This window comes from Saccoglossus kowalevskii, chromosome 15 (assembly GCF_978046115.1).
Source record: "Saccoglossus kowalevskii chromosome 15, keSacKowa6.1, whole genome shotgun sequence".
NCBI lineage: Eukaryota > Metazoa > Hemichordata > Enteropneusta > Harrimaniidae > Saccoglossus > Saccoglossus kowalevskii.
Window position 1 is genome coordinate 25682098 of NC_140655.1, and position 15376 is coordinate 25697473.

At 41.0% G+C, this 15376-nt stretch overlaps 2 protein-coding genes across 2 annotated transcripts in view; one reads left to right on the forward strand and one right to left on the reverse strand.

Moving 5' to 3' along the window:
• The window catches only part of LOC100367484 (L-rhamnose-binding lectin CSL1-like), a 91975-nt gene that overhangs the window by 15638 nt on the left and 60961 nt on the right, over window positions 1–15376 (forward strand). The gene's annotated exons all lie outside the window — the stretch shown is intronic.
• On the reverse strand, window positions 3478–8429 carry LOC144356781 (cystinosin-like). Its single transcript, XM_078011491.1, has 3 exons — window positions 7887–8429; window positions 5751–6041; window positions 3478–3747 (listed from the first exon to the last, which is right to left on the reverse strand). Exons 1-3 carry the CDS (start codon window positions 8427–8429, stop codon window positions 3478–3480), a joined length of 1104 nt encoding a protein of 367 aa, XP_077867617.1.

Here is a 15376-nt window from a genome sequence, read left to right on the forward strand (position 1 = left end):
GCCATGATCAATTGCGATGAGGAAGAATTTTCTCAAGGACTTGGCCATGATGAACTTGTCGTGCTGAAATTCGCGGGCAACATCATGGTGTCATCCAGGCTACACATATCTCTCACGTGAACTGACATCCAGTGGGCGTAATGGTTGTGGTTGAGACTGAAGAACCAAGGTGTCAATTTAGTCACCAGTACGCAATGAACGCACAAATGCCAAGGCAAGCAGTTCCAACTCAAGGTTTGTGTACCAGTACAGGAATTGTGGACTGTCAGTCTTCCAACGTGTGCACCACATGCTGAAACTCTCTGCAAGGCCTTCTATGCTGGTGGCATGCATATCATATGCATTCTTCAGGAGAATATACAGTGTGCTTGCAGTTACTTGATGGGCATGCCGGGTCCGAGTGACATGGGATGCCTTGAGGAAAGATTCTGCAATTCCACGAGTGGCAAGTTCTGCCTCTTGAAGAGCTTCAACCCATCCACTCCCTTCCAGCCAATGACCCAGTACTTTGTAGCAACATACCTCCGTGTGGAGTCCACCAAGAAGAATTACAAACTTGTCCTCTCCATACTGGTTGTCCATGGACCATTGTAGTTGTTTCAGTTTTGTGAACAGAGGCTGATCAACACAAATTACTGGAATCTGGCCAGGGTTGACAAAGTGTACAGCTGCCTGAATAACATCAAAGCAGTGACGCAGCATTGATGGGGAGCTGGCCTCCTCAGCAAACATAGGCAGCACGGTATTGGTCAATGGTAAAAGGTTTGATTCTGCCATTCGACTGGCATGGTATGCGACCCAAGATATGTTAGACTCGCAGGATATTTCAACTGCATGCATCTTCTCATTTGTAACATGATTCAGCCAGTTGTATTCTTTTTCCATCTCTTCACTCAGTTTATCGCAGGAAGATGTCAGGTTACTAGAAGTTAGTGGAACATAGACATCACCTGATGGCAGACCTGTCGGTATTATGTCACAATATGCCATGGGTAAGTCCATTACCTTCCTCTGTGCCTTCAAAGGTTTTATTGAATGGGTAAAACCACGGTAGTTATCACCACTTTGACTCTCGGTAGTAATGTTTTGGAACAAGGACAAGCTTGTACAGTGAAATGAACCAGTGGAGGTAGCTGAACTTGGATTGTGGTCTATATTGTCAGCGGCTACAGTGATTAACTGACCCTTCTGGATCTGGGGAGGACAGACTGTGCCAATCTGGTCATAATACTCACAGAAATTATTTCCCAATGATGTGACTATATCCATGATTCAATCATATGAGGCTGACACACCAAGAGCATAAAGACAATCAACCAACTGTCGTTCTCGCGTTAATGCATGGGCCTTCAGTCCCATATAGACGGGTAGTGGCGTCTCCCGATCTTTGCCGTGATAGACATGTTGTACTTTACCATACTCTCTGCGCCTCTTGATGCAGTTGAAAACTAACAGCTGAGCGATGGTAAGCACTGGTTGATTGAGGTTCTTGTTGCATGTCTGATCCGTAATATTTGATCCATTGATGAGCAGGCTGACAAGTGACATAAGTGACTGAGGCACTGATTCAACCTGACTATTTTCGTCAAATGACCCTGAGAATGTTACCTTCTGTGTTAAAATGTCACGTCGGATCGAGTCTGCAATTTGGGTCATATTGACACTCTGTTCATCTGGATCAGTCTGGTAGTCTTGACGTAGGAGGATTCCTACATCATCCTCATAAGCCATGAACACATCTCTTCCTTCCCTGTAGGCTTTTACACTTGGGAGATGCATTAGAATTTTGTCTTTAAGGTGCTTACTGTTTATTCGTGTAGGAACATTCACACCAAGCTGATCTAGTCTATCAGTGTACAGCTTAGTAAGATCTGCAAGTTTGAACACCTTTATGTCTTTGTCTTGTCTCCTTTCCTCTATGTAGGATATCAGCTCTGCTAACGCGATACCTTTACATGTTTAGTCACTTGATACACATGAAATTTGTGAGACCTTTCCACGTGCTCTGTTGTACAAATTGGTGAGGCATCTTGCATGGTATTTTGCTTCAAGCGCGGTAAGGTCTACTGCACCTAATTTAGCCAGAAGGGCCTCGTCTTGGATCTCTTGTGCACACTTCCTTACACGGTAATCTAACTTTAATGTGCAGACTTCGTGAAGTTTTTCCTTCACAGTTTTTGCTTTGCAACAGAAGAAACACACTGGGGTTTTGCTCTGCACATGGGTGGTATCTGATTCTCCACTAATGCTGCGTGTGAAAATCCGTTTTGCCGAGGTTGTTGGCTCTTCATTAGACTTTCGCTTTCGCTCTTTGGCACGTTCCAATTTACTTTTGCCAAACTTCAAATAACAGGATTTGTGCCACTTTGCATTATGTTCCTTAAATGTGGATTCTACACCATTCCCATTGTCCAAACGTGTAGCATCTATTTGTGCAGGCATGTACTGAAGTTCATTAAATTGACTGATGTTTTCAGCAATTGTCTTATAGCCTGCATCTGTGGGACATGTCAATGATTCTTTGCTGTCTAGTTGACAAACAATGCATTTCGACCAGTCACTTGTCTGGGTAGTAGTTTGTGAGGGGCTCGCCATTTCTGAGCATGCATCAGTAGATTAATTGAAGACATCTATCTTCCACCACCAATAAGTAACTACATCTCCAGCCTTGAAAAGATCACTAAAATAAATGGATTATGATTCAATAAAAACCATCAGGAGCATGCCTTACCTATTTATGTAATTGTTCTATAAAAATAGGCCAACAACAATTGATGGGTTAAAAAAGCCAACATGGTGATATAATCAGGTAAATGCGTTGTCTAGCAACCATTATAAAACCATGTGCAGTTTACTTTTGCCCCAGAGTGAAGATATAATACTAAAGCTATATATATTGAAATACATGGAATTGTTTAAATCAGCAAACATCAAATATGCTTGGTTGCTAAGGAAAATATGTTGCCTAGTAACTGTTGCTATGTGTATACACTTGCTCTAGGATGATGCTAGTTTGAAGATCAAAGGTGCAGATATAAAAAAAACATTAAAATTGTTCGTAAAAATGGTCTGCAGGTATCTTACATGTCGGTTGCTATGGGGAATATGTTGCATAGCAACCATTGCTATGTTATTTACAGTTTGCATTGGCTCCACCTCTCAAAATGTTTAGAATGATGTGACGTACATGTGTGCTAATTTTCATGCTTTTATCATCATCTGAGCAATGTTCGCACCCATCGCCTGGACTAGTGAATCTATTTCAAGTTGACAACCCATTTCCCGGTCGGGTAATATGTGCCAGGTGTGGCATATTTAAAGTGGGTTTTACCATCAAAATCAGCTCCGGAAGCGAGGCAATTGTCACATTTAGTGTTTCAAGACACTGATGGGATAGGTATACACATAATTTTTTTTTCATATGGTTGACCTTTGACCGACCAGCGGCCATTTGGTCTCGAAAACTTTGATCGAATTCTAATAGCCCATGACTTTTTTTCGATGCACGTACGACGCCAACATGACCGCCACTATACCAATAGGGGCAATGAGAGCAATGAAGGATTGCGTGTTCCAAATCAGTCCTACTGAATAACCCAGCAACGTAACTGAGATGAAAATCGCGAATAAAATTCGGAGTGGTATGGCACATAAGACTCTCTCTATTTTCAAACTTGGCGTCACTGGTGGATTGTTGTCAACACTGTAATCTTCTGGTATCTCCAGTTCGGAAGGCACGTTCTCGGTCTACAATGAATAAAGAGATTGGTATACATTATTGTCAAAACGTGTTGAGCCCGCGCTTGTTTTGTTGAACACACATAGCAGGTGCAGCCAATGGAGCTGTTCATCGGAAAAGCTGTTCCAAGGGATTTTTGTTGAGGGCAGGGGATTTTTTCTATTTTTTGTAGGGGGAGGGAAATTTCATTACCCCCAGTTGGCAGAACAGATTTCTTAAAAAAATGCAAGGATGGGTGGGGTAGTACTTACATAAAAATATCTCAGGGTGGGCAAAACATCATTTTAATAGGGCAGGGTATAATAAAAAAACGCATTGAGGGAAATAAAATCTGCTAAATGTGGCAGTGTTTTTTTTTAATGAGTGGAGGGGAAAGATGAATTTGGTCAGCAAAGGGGCTAGAAAGTCGAGTTGGCGGTAGAGGAGTAGTCAAAAAAAGTGTTTTTTTTAATGAGGGCGGGGGAAAGATGAATTTTTCAGGTGGAGGGTAGCTTATGAACAGCTTTTAATTTCCCCTCTTTCCTTTATATTAATTAGCATACTTTAAAAGGCCCATAAAATAAATGTTGTCCCAGAGAATTGACTATTTCAATTTATTGCTCGTTGGCTGCACCAGACATAGAATAAATGTAGACAAGGCAAATGAATGGGAAATGGTTGAGTATGTCAAAACAATGTGTCACTATGTTCATGTCTAATTATAGGGTTTAATTACAAAATAATTTCATGCAAAAACAGCAGGACTGCAAATGCAATGTAAACAAACTGTGCATTCGTTATCTCATTCACGTATAGTTAGGTCAGCGTGAGTCATTGACCTGCATTGTGAACTAAAAAAAAAACGTTCACGCAGTGTGTGTGCTAAGATATTATTATTTCCTTTCAGTGACGAGAAATATTACTTGTGGTGAGAATTTAAGCAGTTAAAGCGGGGGAGTCTTCACCTGCGCATGCGTTAGATGGCCATAGCTGTCATTGTTTACAAACGAGCGTCTACTCACGAGCCTTTGCGTTTTTAGCGTGTGTTGTTATCGTCGCCTGGGACTCAATTCCCGCGCGTGCGCAGGTGACGACCCTCCCGCTTTAAGTTAATTTTCACCATGTGTTACTAAACACCAATCATATATATGCTACTGGAATAGGATAAAGTGCGACTACGAGAACTCTTCTGACATGTAAAGTCTGACACATAATAAACGGTCACAGACTTGGACATGTTAGTGTAGAAAGGCTTTATATGATATTCTCAGAAAGGTCTGGGCAGGAGGGTTTTATCTGACTTGAAACCCACCGCCCAACCACTTATAGATGTATATTTTATAACATTTCTTAACTTTTGAAGGCTTGAAAACTATATTGTACAGGATTCGTAAAGGGAGTCATAGCCCTACTTTCGAAAATACTGTAAAACAACTCGAAGATTTGTTACGCAATACGTGAATCAGTTCACGTGTGCGTGGGTTTTGCCCTTCGGAATTTGTGGACAGTGTTCTCATACCAATTGCATACTCAAATTAAAGCAGGTTGGTCACATCTGCAATATTTACATATTGATCAACTTACGAATATATATGCTCTAATCTGAAAACAAAATCATAGAATTAAGTGAATAGCCCAAAAGCCAAACACCGATATCAAGTTCCAGTTAGCTGTATGATCAGCGCGGGTCTGTCGGATCGCTTGTTGTGTAAGCTAAGCTGGGTGTGGGTCATACACAAGAACACTGACACTATGCTTATTACATAATAATAACACACACAAGTACAGACACAAGAAATGTTATATCGTTTACTTCGCCTTTTCTTAAGATAATTTAATTTGATCACAGATATTTTCCGGTTAGTCTATTTATAATCATTGTGGGGAAAATTGTTGATTTGTTTGTTATTTTCTTCTAAAATCTGTTTTACTACATCAAACACGCATTTAGTGTGACCAAAACCTCTATGCTGGATATGTTACGTACTTCATGCTGACTTACAAAACGAAGGTAAGATTATTTTATACACACCTCATCATCAGTTGTGAAATCAGCATAACCGCGTTCGTCATCACGTGAGTTCTTTCCACCATACACAGGAGAGGGTAATTCATTCGTAGTATGACGATTCCTCCAATACCATACGACTTGCATACCATTAATGTACGCCATTGAACTCGAGAAGTAAGCCATGATAACGAATTGCAGTGGTCTTGTTAATAAGTAACTTGATAGAAAATCCGTTGTTTTTCCCACTAATGAAATGCAGACTGATAAAGTTGATTGTCCACTAGTCGATTGTCGTTGCATATTTAGTATAACCTGAAAACATCATAAACGACACACATTACTAATACTATTCCGTTTCCAAGTGAAGTAAGAAATCACGTGGCTATTCTGAATTATTTGTTTGTTGTCTGAAGAGTCCAGTATAAAGATGCAACACATTTCAAAATAGTTAGATAAACGTGACATCAATTGATTTTGTTTAAAAGAAATCAAAGATGGCAGTCAGAGTCAAACCACGTGACCAATCGGAACGAGGTTCACAAATATCAGATCACTGTGTGCGGTGGTTCTGAAGACGAAGTTTTTTTGCCATTTTGGGGGGGGGAAACATCACGGAAAAAATTCGTAATCGATAACTTTTGTATGCGTAAAATAGATGGCATATATGTTAATAATGCCACTACAACAAATTCAGAATAATCCCTAATTCCCGTGAAAGGGTTCAAAATAGTCACTTAAATAAAAGACGGCTGTCAAACCAGTCGACCAATCAAAATTCTGAAATTTAGGCGCACCATTTGTTTAAAAGTTTGATGTGTCTACGGGCAACGGTGTTCAAGTTCTAGGATGACAGAAAAACGGCGGAAGAAGAAAGACTCACAGATAAGAACATCAGCTCATGTGACGTCACGATGTGAGCATCGCTTAGCGTTCGTCTGTTTAATATCATGTAAATTTGATTGCATGTTTTGAACATTTCTTAAAGGAATAATGCCCAATTAACTACAAACACAGATAATACAACATTTGATCGTGTGACCTAGATTGCAAATATTATAGTTTAATCATTTACCACACATTGCAACAACTGAAATTTGGGAGGCATTTGGGCTACTTCCTCGACCATTGACCGGATTTGGCTAAGGGTAGAGTTCGAATACTGGTTTCATATTTCGAGATACGACCACTGTGCTATTGCGAGTTCGGGTAGAAGTACAGGGAAAATACACGTATTCAAAAGAAGCTGGAAACTATCGTATCTTTATGTGAATTGTAATAATAATAATAATAATAATAATAATAATAATAATAATAATAATTTGAAAGTGTGAATGAATTTTCCTAACTCAATGATTGTTTTGTCATTTTTACTTTTTAGTATATCTGTAAGTGTTCGTCATCCGTCCCCAAGTTGCATTTATTGTATTTAATATTGTTGATCATGATTTCTCGTTCCTTCTTGTATAGATTACAATTGAGAAAAAAATGTTTTTCGTTTTCAATTTCCTGTTTGTCACGAACTGGGCAAATTCGGTCCTCCGCTAAAATGTTATTATATCTGCTCCTTTCAATTTGAAGGGTATGAGCACTTATTCTGAGTTTTGTCATAGCAGCTCTATAATTTGGATTTTTGGAGTTTACCCAGTTGTTTTTTCCTTTTTTATCAAGATGTATTCCAAGATTGTAAGCTTCATGTACTAGCGAATTTGGGTTAGAATTATTTATTTGTTGATCCAATTTCATCAGATATGTTAAGCTTGTTGCTCGGAGAGGATATCTTCCCAACTTTAGAAGGCTTGCCAAATTACTTGCTTTCCTATTTACTTTTAGAAATATTTGCAGAAATGTGTTTGTACTTTTTTCCATTGGTGTAGACAAATTTGCCATAAGATGCGATTTGTTTGTTTTTGTTTGTTTTAGCTCGTCCTTGTATGATTAGCTAGTCCTGGGGTGAGGGGGATGCTTTTTTTTTTCTTCCGTTCGTCATGGTAATAAATGTCGTTATAATGTGTGTATGGTTGTTAATTCGCACTTTTGGCCGGGACCATATATACGCGTCACTTAGCCTACGACCACTCATGTACTTTTGCGGTAATCATTTGTGTCAATTTCATGCTGTACATGGTAATGAATTATTGCTCGATCGATGCAACTGACCTGGGGAAATGTTTGAATTGACCATAATACAATTGCACACCACTCCATTTCTTGGTAAATACCGACGACTACTTCGAGTACAATGATCAATGACCAAGCAGCTAGGCACACCAGTAAATATAACCACCTTCGTCCCTGATTCTGATTCGTGTCGTAAATCCAAAATTGAATCAACATCAGTAGTTGAAGTGTAGGCATATAAATGGCGGAGACCTTCACGTACGCTGGTAATTCTCCAATACGAAACACAAAGAATACATTGATTAGAGACGCAGAGAAATTTGCCGTTGCCCATAGCACACTGAGTCCAACCACCGATTTCCGCTTCCAGTTTTTCACAATTTGTGGGAATAGAACAACAAACCATATCGCTGTGCTGATTAGTCCACATATATTAGCAAACTCACAAACCGAAACTGGCCATTCTGGGTGACAGTTTTGATGTAAAATATCCCATGAATCTGAGTCAGTTGCGTTGACATCACGCATGATCGGCCATGTTTCATTGGAACACGCAGCCGAGAAAGCTTGTTGGATTTCCATTGTTGAACCGTACGTCTAGTTGCTAAGTCTTCGTCTACTCAACCGCATGGCCTGTTATTTGTTGGCTTTCTAAAATATCACTCGATTGTACGAAAGGTGAATGTTGTAATGAGTGTTGAAAATACCATCTTGTCATGGGTCCGACCCGGCATCTTGAAGTGAAGATAGACGTCAACGTACACAGACTTATTTTAAAAGGTGGACTTTGATCTCCATGTTTAATAGCGCTATAAAATTGAGTTTGGGCAAACAGAAAATAAGTGTATATAATTAAAAAAAACACCTTCTGTTTTCACTTAGTTAACGAAGTGTGGATACTACGCCTGGCAACAGAAACATCCCTTTCTTTACCTATGTTCAAAGTCGCCGATGTATCGATGTTCAACAGCGGGACCGAATGGGTATTCTGAATTCATCCAATATAAGACCTAAAACCTATGAGCGCCAAATTCAACTGTTGTTACCAATTTGCAAAATGAAACAGCATAATTGGTATCATATTTTGTTTTCAAATATTTCAATCTGTGACTCAGATCGTTGAAAAATACAAAGAAATGTAGAAACTGTTGCATAACAATTATGGCGGAGCAGGATATCTACTTTTCATATATCACACTTTGTAGTTAAACGTCATTTCAACACATAGTATAAGGGGTGCTTTGTTCTGGGAGTGCCGTTTGACATGTTTGCCAAGTTGGGACACAACTTTAAGGTCTTTAGTAGACATTAGACCAAATAAATACTTAGGTTCTTTTGTTTCCAAAACGTTGTAATATTCCGTATCGTCGGAATTTCTCGATAATTCGAGACAACTGCAAGTATACTCATCTTCTAATTACATATAAATGTCTTACCATGTATACCCAAATAAAATTTGGTAAATGACGAAACCTTTTTATCATAGAAACCAGTGGTAAATGTCAAATCAATCACCGTGTTCATAGTGTTTGACACATTGGCTAACCAATCACCGTGTTCATGGTGTTTGACACATTGGCTAACCAATCACTGTGTTCGTGGTACGGTGTTTAACACAATTGGCTAACCAATCTCCGTGTTCGTGGTGTTTGACACATTGCTAATCAGTATCAGTGTTCATGATATTTGACACATTGGCTAACAAATCACTGCGTTCATGGTACGGTGTTTAACACAATTGGCTAACCAATCACCGTGCTCGTGGTATTTCACACATTGGCTAACCCATCGCCGTATTCATGGTGGTTGATACATTGGCTAACCAATCACTGTGTTCATAGTGGTTGACATATTGGCTAACCAATCACCATGTTCGTAGTGGTTGACACATTGCCTAACCAATCAACGTGTTCATAGTAGTTGACATATTGGCTAACCAATAATCGTGTTTATGGTGTTTGACACATTGGCTAACCAATCTCCGTGTCCATGGTGTATGACACATTATCTAACCAATAACCGTGTTCATGGTGTTTGACATATTGGCTAACCAATCACCGTGATCATGGTGTTTGACACATTGGCTAACCAATCTCCATGTTCATGGTGTTTGACACATTGCTAATCGGTCTCCGTTTTCATTGTGTTTGACACATTGGCTAACTAATCACCGCGTTCATGGTGTTTGACACATTGGCTAACCAATCACCGTGTTCGTGGTGTTTGACACATTGGCTAACCAATCTCCGTGTTCATGGTGTTTGGCACGTTGGCTAACCAATCACCATGTTCATGGTGTTTGACACATTGGCTAACCAATCTCCGTGTTCTTGGTGTTTGACATATTGACTAACCAATCTCCATGTTCATGGTGTTTGACACATTGCTAATCGGTCTCCGTTTTCATTGTGTTTGACACATTGGCTAACTAATCACCGCGTTCATGGTGTTTGACACATTGGCTAACCAATCACCGTGTTCGTGGTGTTTGACACATTGGCTAACCAATCTCCGTGTTCATGGTGTTTGGCACATTGGCTAACCAATCACCATGTTCATGGTGTTTGACACATTGGCTAACCAATCTCCGTGTTCATGGTGTTTGGCACATTGCTAATCAGTCTCCGTGTTCATGGTGTTTGACACATTGGCTAACCAATCACCGTGTTCATGGTGTTTGACACATTGGCTAACAAATTTCCGTGTCCATGGTGTTTGACACATTGCTAATCAGTCTCCGTGTTCATGGTGTTTGACACATTGGCTAACCAATCTCCGTGTCCATGGTGTTTGACACATCTAACCAATAACCGTGTTCATGGTGTTTGACATATTGGCTAACCAATCACCGTGTTCATGGTGTTTGACACATTGGCTAACCAATCACCGTTTTCTTGGTGTTTGACATATTGACTAACCAATCTCCATGTTCATGGTGTTTGACACATTGCTAATCGGTCTCCGTTTTCATTGTGTTTGACACATTGGCTAACTAATCACCGCGTTCATGGTGTTTGACACATTGGCTAACCAATCACCGTGTTCGTGGTGGTTGACACATTGGCTAACCAATCACCGTGTTCGTGGTGTTTGACACATTGGCTAACCAATCACCATGTTCATGGTGTTTGACACATGGGCTAACCAATCTCCGTGTTCATGGTGTTTGGCACATTGGCTAACCAATCACCATGTTCATGGTGTTTGACACATTGGCTAACCCATCACCATGTTCATGGTGTTTGACACATTGGCTAACCAATCACCATGTTCGTGGTGTTTGACACATTGGCTAACCAATCACCGTGTTCATGGTGTTGACACATTGGCTAACCAATCTCCGTGTTCATGGTGTTTGACACATTGCTAATCAATCTCCGTGTTCATCGTGTTTGACACATTTGCTAACCCATCACCATGTTCATGGTGTTTGACACATTGGCTAACCCATCACCATGTTCATGGTTTTTGACACATTGGCTAACCAATCTCCATGTTCATGGTGTTTGACACATTGCTAATCAGTCTCCGTTTTCATTGTGTTTGACACATTGGCTAACCCATCACCATGTTCATGGTGTTTGACACATTGGCTAACCAATCACCGTGTTCGTGGTGTTTGACACATTGGCTAACCAATCACCGTGTTCATGGTGTTTGACACATTGGCTAACCAATCACCGTGTTTATGGTGTTTGACACATTGGCTAACCAATCTCCGTGTTCATGGTGTTTGACACATTGCTAATCAATCTTCATGTTCATGGTGTTTGACACATTGCTAATCAGTCTCCTTTTTCATTGTGTTTGACACATTGGCTAACCCATCACCGTGTTCATGGTGTTTGACACATTGGCTAACCAATCTCCGTGTCCATGGTGTATGACACATTATCTAACCAATAACCGTGTTCATGGTGTTTGACATATTGGCTAACCAATCACCGTGATCATGGTGTTTGACACATTGGCTAACCAATCTCCATGTTCATGGTGTTTGACACATTGCTAATCAGTCTCCGTTTTCATTGTGTTTGACACATTGGCTAACCCATCACCATGTTCATGGTGTTTGACACATTGGCTAACCAATCACCGTGTTCGTGGTGTTTGACACATTGGCTAACCAATCACCGTGTTCATGGTGTTTTACACATTGGCTAACCAATCACCGTGTTTATGGTGTTTGACACATTGGCTAACCAATCTCCGTGTTCATGGTGTTTGACACATTGCTAATCAATCTCCGTGTTCATGGTGTTTGACACATTGGCTAACCCATCACCATGTTCATGGTGTTTGACACATTGGCTAACCCATCACCATGTTCATGGTGTTTGACACATTGGCTAACCAACCATCATTTTCGTGGTGTTTGAGGCATTGGCTAACCAATCACCGTGTTCATGGTGTTTGACACATTGGCTAACCAACCATCATGTTCGTGGTGTTTGAGGCATTGGCTAACCAATCACCGTGTTCATGGAGTTTGACACGTTGGCTAACCAATCTCCGTGTTCATGGTGTTTGACACATTGCTAATCAGTCTCCGCGTTCATGGTGTTTGACACATTGGCTAAACAATCACCGTGTTCATGGTGTTTGACACATTGGCTAACCAATCTCCGTGTTCATGGTGTTTTGCACATTGCTAATCAGTCTCCGTGTTCATGGTGTTTGACACATTGGCTAACCAATCACCGTGTTCATGGTGTTTGACACATTGGCTAACCAATCTCCGTGTTCATGGTGTTTGACACATTGCTAATCAGTCTCCGTGTTCATGGTGTTTGACACATTGGCTAACCAATCTCCGTGTTCATGGTGTTTGACACATTGCCAATCAATCTCCGTGTTCATGGTGTTTGACACATTGGCTTACCAATTTCCGTGTCCATGGTGTTTGACACATTGGCTTACCAATTTCCGTGTCCATGGTGTTTGACACATTGGCTAACCCATCACCATGTTCATGGTGTTTGACACATTGGCTAACCAATCATCATGTTCGTGGTGTTTGACGCATTGGCTAACCAATCACCGTACGCGTGTTCATGGTGTTTGACACGTTGGCTAACCAATCTCCGTGTTCATGGTGTTTGACACATTGCTAATCAGTCTCCGTGTTCATGGTGTTTGACACATTGGCTAACCAATCACCGTGTTCATGGTGTATGACACATTGGCTAACCAATCTCCGTGTTCATGGTGTTTGACACATTGGCTAACCAATCTCCGTGTTCATGGTGTTTGGCACATTCCTAATCAGTCTCCGTGTTCATAGTGTTTGACACATTGGCTAACCCATTTCCGTGTTCATGGTGTTTGACACATTGGCTTACCCATCACCATGTTCATGGTGTTTGACACATTGGCTAACCAATCTTCATGTTCATGGTGTTTGACACATTGCTAATCAGTCTCCTTTTTCATTGTGTTTGCCACATTGGCTAACCCATCACCATGTTCATGGTGTTTGACACATTGGCTAACCAATCACCATGTTAGTGGTGTTTGACACATTGGCTAACCAATCACCGTGTTCATGGTGTTTGACACATTGGCTAACCAATTTCCGTGTTCATGGTGTTTGACACATTGCTAATCAGTCTCCGTGTTCATGGTGTTTGACACATTGGCTAACCAATCACCGTGTTCATGGTGTTTGACACATTGGCTAACCAATCTCCGTGTTCATGGTGTTTGACACATTGCCAATCAATCTCCGTGTTCATGGTGTTTGACACATTGGCTTACCAATTTCCGTGTCCATGGTGTTTGACACATTGGCTAACCAATCTCCGTGTTCATGGTGTTTGACACATTGGCTAACCAATCTCCGTGTTCATGGTGTTTGGCACATTGCTAATCAGTCTCCGTGTTCATGGTGTTTGACACATTGGCTAACCAATCACCGTGTTCATGGTGTTTGACACATTGGCTAACCCATTTCCGTGTTCATGGTGTTTGACACATTTGCTAACCCATCACCATGTTCATGGTGTTTGACACATTGGCTAACCCATCACCATGTTCATGGTGTTTGACACATTGGCTAACCAATCATCATGTTCGTGGTGTTTGACGCATTGGCTAACCAATCACCGTACGCGTGTTCATGGTGTTTGACACGTTGGCTAACCAATCTCCGTGTTCATGGTGTTTGACTCATTGCTAATCAGTCTCCGTGTTCATGGTGTTTGACACATTGGCTAACCAATCACCGTGTTCATGGTGTTTGACACATTGGCTAACCAATCTCCGTGTTCATGGTGTTTGACACATCGGCTAACCAATCTCCGTGTTCATGGTGTTTGGCACATTGCTAATCAGTCTCCGTGTTCATGGTGTTTGACACATTGGCTACATTTCCGTGTTCATGGTGTTTGACACATTGGCTTACCCATCACCATGTTCATGGTGTTTGACACATTGGCTAACCAAACTTCATGTTCATGGTGTTTGACACATTGCTAATCAGTCTCCTTTTTCATTGTGTTTGACACATTGGCTAACACATCACCGTGTTCATGGTGTTTGACACATTGGCTAACCAATCTCCGTGTTCATGGTGTTTGACACATTGCCAATCAATTTCCATGTTCATGGTGTTTGACACATTGGCTAACCAATTTCCGTGTCCATGGTGTTTGACACATTGGCTAACCAATCTCAGTGTTCATGGTGTTTGACACATTGGCTAACCCATTTCCGTGTTCATGGTGTTTGACACATTGCTAATCAGTCTCCTTTTTCATTGTGTTTGACACATTGGCTAACCAATCACCATGTTCATGGTGTTTGACACATTGACTAACCAATCACCATGTTAGTGGTGTTTGACACATTTGCTAACCAATCACCGTGTTCATGGTGTTTGACACATTGGCTAACCAATCTCCGTGTTCATGGTGTTTGACACATTGCTAATCAGTCTCCGTGTTCATGGTGTTTGACACATTGGCTATCCAATCTCCGTGTTCATGGTGTTTGACACATTGCCAATCAATCTCCGTGTTCATGGTGTTTGACACATTGGCTTACCAATTTCCGTGTCCATGGTGTTTGACACATTGGCTTACCAATTTCCGTGTCCATGGTGTTTGACACATTGGCTAACCCATCACCATGTTCATGGTGTTTGACACATTGGCTAACCAATCATCATGTTCGTGGTGTTTGACGCATTGGCTAACCAATCACCGTACGCGTGTTCATGGTGTTTGACACGTTGGCTAACCAATCTCCGTGTTCATGGTGTTTGACACATTGCTAATCAGTCTCCGTGTTCATGGTGTTTGACACATTGGCTAACCAATCACCGTGTTCATGGTGTTTGACACATTGGCTAACCAATCTCCGTGTTCATGGTGTTTGACACATTGGCTAACCAATCTCCGTGTTCATGGTGTTTGGCACATTCCTAATCAGTCTCCGTGTTCATAGTGTTTGACACATTGGCTAACCCATTTCCGTGTTCATGGTGTTTGACACATTGGCTTACCCATCACCATGTTCATGGTGTTTGA